The sequence below is a fragment of the Lycium ferocissimum genome, chromosome 1 (genome assembly GCF_029784015.1).
Source record: "Lycium ferocissimum isolate CSIRO_LF1 chromosome 1, AGI_CSIRO_Lferr_CH_V1, whole genome shotgun sequence".
Taxonomy (NCBI): domain Eukaryota; kingdom Viridiplantae; phylum Streptophyta; class Magnoliopsida; order Solanales; family Solanaceae; genus Lycium; species Lycium ferocissimum.
The window spans coordinates 63,801,847-63,808,442 of record NC_081342.1 but is presented as its reverse complement, the minus strand read 5'-3'; the positions used below and the strand labels follow the sequence as shown (position 1 = coordinate 63,808,442).

General features: G+C 34.2%; 1 protein-coding gene across 2 annotated transcripts; it reads right to left on the bottom strand.

Moving 5' to 3' along the window:
• Nucleotides 1–1,334: 1,334 nt before the first annotated feature.
• On the bottom strand, nucleotides 1,335–6,392 carry LOC132057080 (anaphase-promoting complex subunit 13). 2 transcript variants are annotated; one of them, XM_059449518.1, is made up of 4 exons: nucleotides 6,267–6,392; nucleotides 3,392–3,493; nucleotides 2,660–2,713; nucleotides 1,335–1,932 (listed from the first exon to the last, which is right to left on the bottom strand). In XM_059449518.1, the coding sequence occupies exons 2-4, from the start codon at nucleotides 3,471–3,473 to the stop codon at nucleotides 1,862–1,864; spliced, it is 207 nt and encodes a 68-aa protein (XP_059305501.1). In that variant the 5' UTR covers nucleotides 3,474–3,493; nucleotides 6,267–6,392; the 3' UTR covers nucleotides 1,335–1,861. The 2 variants fall into 2 exon arrangements, with proteins under 2 accessions (XP_059305501.1, XP_059305509.1); XM_059449526.1 differs by having other exon boundaries at nucleotides 6,270–6,392.
• Between the last annotated feature and the right edge of the window lie 204 nt (nucleotides 6,393–6,596).

Below are 6,596 nucleotides of genomic sequence, written 5' to 3'. Positions count from 1 at the left end.
AGTTTCAACTAATGCACTTGCTACTCCAGGATTATGTTAACTCTATGATTGGGGTCATAGATGAATATGGCTTTGTATTTTGAAGTTACGATATAGTATTGAATTTGTGGAAAAATTCATTGCGGCTACTAAGTGCAAGCAGTCTGGTTTTTCCGTTATGATTACTTTGAGAACTAATGTAACGATTTGACTGATGATCGGAAGTTGAAGATTATTGAAAAAATACAACTGCAAAGGCAGTTAAAGAGACGATGGTGACAAAATGGAAGGGCCATAACGAGATCTGCTCAGTGACCTTCTGTCATGGTTTAGGACAAACAACAAATACAAGTAATTGATTTGTTTTGTTTTACTGGCTTAATTTAATCAAGAGTTTTTCATGTTGTTCTTACAATAATATACCTTTTTGTTATTTTTAATATTCAAATATTAGAAAATTATTACTCCAAGTTGAATCAAGTTGAATGAAGACTTAAAGAATGTGAAAAGTCAAGTATAGTAATGTAGTAATTTCCTAAGATATAACAATAAATTACGTTTCTATCTTAAATAAATTGAAAACGACTATACGAATCCTCCTTTTTCATTTAAACTCAACTTATATTATCTTCATCATACCAAATGAAGTAAAAGTAGAAAGAAAAAGTCATAAGAGTTCTTTAACAAGTCTAAAATTTTATTCTCAACTAGCAGATATCATCTATATGGATATTTTTCTTCATTATATCATATCTTTATCTAAATTTGCATATTCCAAGAATCTGTAGGCCTTTGATGACAATTTTTTCGATGTGCTTTTGGGTCTATCCTCTCTCTTTTAACACCTTAACTCACCATAGTTTTACACATTCAAATTGTGTAAGTAGTCGTGGGACATGACTATACAATCTCAAGCAACCTCCTCTCATTTATCCTTTATGTGTATGAGTGTCCTGCTCGTGGTCATTTTTTAATTTTATCTTATCTTGTATGACTACACATCCATTTGAAGCATCCACATTTCTGCAAAACTCATACTGGGGATATATTGGACTTTAGCGGCCCCATATATTGCATTCTGCAGAATTTTGAAATGTTTAGAGGTCATTAAGAAGTTCGCCACTTGCCTAATTAAATTAATTTGAGGGTGAACGAGGGTAATGACACAAAGGATATCAATTCGAGTTATGGAGAATAATTCGTGCTTTTATGGAGAACGACTCGAGTTTATTGGGCTAATGTCCACAGGCAAAAGTAATGGAGGACAATTCGAGGTTTTTTCCGAATTCGGCAAATGAGAGTCAATCTCATCATATTTGACAAAAACACAAATTAGGATTGTTGTGATCTGTCTGAAAAGCAAAAGAATGCATATTTTTATAGCATCTTTATGCAGTTCTTATACATTTGAGTTTTAGTTCAAAATTATAAATTCTTAAATTGTAGATCTTATACCAAATTTAAAGTAAAACAACTAATAAAACAAGACAATTTGGTGCAATCTGTGAAGAATGACCTTAACGTCCGCTAATATTCCCAAGATCTGTTCCATTAGAAGAACATATTGCCAAGACAACTAAGTGGACCACTTCAAGATGACCACTAACCAACAATAGCCAGTGACCCAAGGTTCATAACTAGGTTGATAATGGGTCCAGCCCTCTAGCCTTACTCCACTTAAATACCATATGTACTGGCAAGGTTCAAAACCCATGAAGTGTGCCAAATCCACACATCACGTGCTGCGACTAGCAGACTACTGACCAACATATCAAGAGAAAGAACAGTTGAAACTAGTTTCCGTACAACAATCAACACTAATCAAGCACATGTCCAACAATACATATGATGATAATGGTTGAAAATCGAACGACAAGCTTGATCATAGAGGTCGGTGATTTTCCAAAGCAAGGTCATGCCATGTATCTCCGTCAACTTGCGAAGCCTCTTGATCTGCACTCGTATACAATTCAATCATCCAAAGATAAGAATTGATGGAAAGCAGTCAACATGAAAATAACCAACAAACTGATCTATTCATGTAACTCATTCAATGTAGGATACTGATATCAAAACTCAACAAAATGTGAGTGAACCAGGAAACATTTATGCCAAAACCATTTTAGAAATAACCCAACTACAACTCTTAAAGTCATTCTTAATTAAAATTTCATGAAACGCTTATAAGAAAAAGCAACATGATACTGTTTAAAATGATGTCTGCTGTAAGGAGTTCAACATCACAGAAAACGAGTAAGGAAAGCCCTTCAGTACACATCAATCATGGATGGAAGAGGCTAGATTAAACGCGAGGGCATGATAGGCATTGCAGGCTCACAGAGCCTACTAAAGAAATCTCGAAGATGACTTTAAATTTCAGCTTCCTATTCAAAACCAACATAATATGAAGTGCTTATAGGATTTAACCAAGGAACTTCTGTGTTGAAAAGTACTCCTATCTAGGCATTGCATGTGCAACCTTGTAAAAAAGGAGCAAAGAGCTAGAATCCATATAATAGCTAGTTTACAAACACTTTGTTCCAACAGTCCGTGGCAACAAATAACTTAAGTCGTAAGGTTTCATATTTTGATCTCACATTTCATACCCAAACCAATTATTAAGTGATAACGCATTCCTACGTTCATATTTTCCAAGTGTATGAATATAAGAAATACTTACTTGAGTCTTCGTTGTCATCAGTCTTTGGAAGTAGTACTGGTGGTAATGGGAGATCTGCAGAAATAGTGAATTAAAAGCAACATAAATCCTACTATACCTCAATTCTAAACTAGATCGGTGGAATACACAAAAGAAAAATGAAAAACAAATGAGAGAGAAAATTATAGAAGTACAAAAAGTAATTATATGCCTGAGCTGTGATAAGTGTGTGATTTAGAAAACCTCTAGCTTTAGAGAATTCATTTTTGCCTCAACGAGAATTATTTAGTATTGGAATGAATGGTCACTAATAGAGCGGAAAGATGATTCACATTAAAAGGCAAAAAGACAAGACAGAAAAAAAGAGTTCACTCTCTGCAGAATTTGATGAAGAAGAGCGCAAATTAAGAAAAAAATGAAATTCAAGAATAATAACATAAATACAGTCAAATATTATATGAACAAGGGAATATTTTTATTTATATATATATAAAATTAACTGAAATATTTTTTGTTTATACTGCTCTCTTCAAGATAGAGCCCACGTGTGATGCCCGACTTTGCTTCTTGCTGGCGAACTGAAGCGCTGCCTAATTGAGACAACACACTCATCCTATCTTGCACCAAGTTTCAGAGCTTAAGCACGCCAAGGGGTAAGCATTTGATAAGACGGGTGTAGTCCATTCCAACTAATTTGTGATTGAAGCATAGTTGATTGACAGATACATAATAATAATTGAAAGAGGATAGTACCATCAGCGGGCAGAGTATCTCGCATCCATTCTTCATCCACAACATCTATGAGAATTCCCAAGCTGAGGATTCGCTCTGCCATACTTTGTTTTCTCTATATACCTTTCCGTTTCAAAGATGAAATCTCTAGTTAGATGAGAGAAACTTGACAGGACAATCCACATCTATGCAAAAAGTATCAAATTAAAGTTCCAACATAGTTTTGGACTTAAACTCAAATCCATCCCTCTTCTTTGACTTGGAGCACTAGTAGTCCTTATTGTTTGTCAAACTAGTGCGCTTTTGACCCTTCTCCAAACAACCCGTTAGTTTTTAATGAAGAGAGCATGATTTCTCATCTCCGAAGGAAAAAAAAAGTCTCAGCTGAAATTAAATACTCCCTCCGTTTCAATTTATCTGAATCCATTTGACTCCATTTGACTGGGCATGGAATTTAAGAAAGCAAAGAAGACTTTTAAACTTGTGGTGTTAGATGAGTCATATATATTTTGTGTGGCAATAAATCATCGCATAAGGGTAAATTGTTTCCAAATATAGAAAGAGGTCATTCTTTTTGACACGGACTCATAAGGAAATAGGTTCACATAAATTGAAACGGAGGGAGTATTATGCAATTGCTGCCAGCAAATTTGAATATTTATTTTCTTTAAAAGAACAAAGAGCAATAGACAAGACCAGCAAAGTCCATCTGGTCTCTTGCACTGTCGCATTATCCAACTTGAATTTGGTATATATGAAGTAGCAGATGGAGTTTCTGGTATGGCCAGAATCCTCAATTTGCTTAAGACTTAGAATAGACTACTCGTTTGCATTTGTTACCTACCCTGAAAGTGCTAAAGACATTTATGTGTAGCGTGATTAGAAAAAGATGAGATTTTTATGATAACCGATAGGCATTAAATTGGGAACCATAGTATGTATTCTCTGACAGTAGCTAACACAAGAGAATCTAAAGAGAGACCCCAAGTCTTTAAAATCAAAAGAACCTCAACAAAATAACAAAAATCAATTGATTTTACTAACAAAGGAATACACACTAGACCCTCCCAAGTGACTATCCTGTATGATGAGTTCAGAGAAATAATATTGCAAATTGCGCATAACTTAACAAGAATTTCCAATATCAGCCAGTCTTACCCTGTAACTGTAAGTGCTAAGGACATTTGATGGGCAGTATGAACAGAAAAAGATGAGATTTTTATGATACCCGATGGGCATTAAATTCGGAATCATATACTCAAACAGCAGAACAGCTAACGTCAGATAATGTAAAGAGAGATCCCAGTTTTTATAATCAAAAGAAACTCCAAAAATAGCAACAACAAAAAAAAAAAAAAAAAACAGCTGATTTTACTAATCATGCATAAACACTAGACCCTCCCAAGTCATTATCATAAATGATGAGTAGAGTGAAAATATATTGGAAATTGAGCACAACTTAGAGCAAACATTTCAAATATCGGCCGGCCAAGTCGGATAATCCCCAAGAAATGAAACTGTAGAACTGCAAAGGCTATCAGAAAACAGCATTATCGAAACTTTAGGAGATGACATAAGCGAATTAAGTTCATATAGACAACAGAGTGACGAATCATGGTGCTCCCTCTATACCAAAATATGTGTCACTTTTTGCTTCTCGAGATTCAAACAACACGAACTTTACCAACATTGTAACAAGTAATTTCTTCACCATATTAATATGAGAAAAATTACAACTTATACTAATTTTAGTACAACTTTCGAAATATAAATCTTATTTTTAAAATATTCAATTAATCTATTCCAGTCTAGCTTCGAAAATTAGTCAAATTAACTCACGAGAAACGAATATCGACACATATTTTGGAACTGAGGGAGTGACAGTTACTTGGAGAGGGATTACAAGTGCACCGGTTTGGCATAAAATTAGTGCTTCATATAAGCTACCGTTTGGCCATAGATTTTGAAAACTTTTTTTCAAAAAAACATTGAAATCATTGTTTGTCCATGGAATTTTATCAGTTTTTGAATTTGAAGAAAAAATTTCAAGTTTTTTTCGGGTAAAATGGATGTCCAAACACAACTTAATTTCCAAAAACTATTTTTCAACACCAACATCAAGAACCCTTTTTTTTTTTCAAGTTTCACAAAATCTATGGCCAAACACTAGCTAAAAAAAGAGGGAAGATTTTGACTTTAAACCTATGTTGCTCGGACTCACCAAAAATGATGCCCGACCCGTGTCGGATCCTTCAAAAATGCACTACTCTTGGAGGATCCGACACGCACCCGTGTCCATTTTTGAAGAGTCCGAGTAACGTAGGTTTAAACCCAAAGATAATTGACTACTTTGGGACTATTCTTAAGTCAAAACAATCTGTAATCTACAGTTCATCCTCACATAACTGGCACAAAAAATCGAAAAATGATTAGTGTAATCAGAGAGTATAAAGTCAACATGGGCCAAGTAAAATGAAACTGAGGGAGTAACACTTTTCGTATGGTTTTCGAATATATAAATCTTAGTTTAATTCTAAAATATTGAATTAATCTAATCCAATCTAACTTCGAAAATTTAGTCAAATTACCTCCCCAGAAACGAAAAGTGACACATATTATTACAAATGCACCAGTTTGGCAAACCATTAGGACTATTAGTGCTTCATATATATATAAAAATAAAAAGAGGGATGAGTTTGAGTTTAAACCCAAAGATAAGTGACTATTTTGGGACTTTTCTTGAATCTAAACAATCTGTAATCTACAATTCAACCTCTAATAAGTGGTGGCAATTGGAGAAAAATGAATAGGGTATCAGAGAAATTGAACATAAAGTTGTGTATCATACAAAAGGTTAATTCGGGAAATAACTGGAGAGAAAAATAGGAGAACTTACAACTCGATGGAGAAGGTAGCGCCTGGAGAGAAATTTGGAGGTCACAAGTATGGGGATTGTGATACTTTTATCAATTTGGGTTAATAATTGGAGGGCTTTAAGCACCGGAAATTTTGAGAAGCTTATTTATAAATTGGGAAAAGGGTCAAATATACCCCTTTGACCCTCTATCTTTCTTAATAATAAACTTATTTATTCACAGAAGCTCATTTAATCCAACTCAACCCATGTCTTATATCCAATTTAGCCGGGTTAAACATATCTAAAAATGCGATTTCATATCTCTTTTCTACTCGATGGAACCATAGGAGCCACAAAGGTTTTATACCT

What these genes read in the sequence shown, in the direction of transcription:
- LOC132057080 (XM_059449518.1), bottom strand. Translation starts at nt 3,473, where the DNA reads ATGGCAGAGCGAATCCTCAGCTTGGGAATTCTCATAGATGTTGTGGAT. An exon ending in AGATACTCTGCCCGCTGATG is followed by an intron (nt 2,714 to 3,391) that starts GTACTATCCTCT and finishes CTATTTCTGCAG; the next exon opens with ATCTCCCATTACCACCAGTA. An exon ending in TGATGACAACGAAGACTCAA is followed by an intron (nt 1,933 to 2,659) that starts GTAAGTATTTCT and finishes ATACGAGTGCAG; the next exon opens with ATCAAGAGGCTTCGCAAGTT.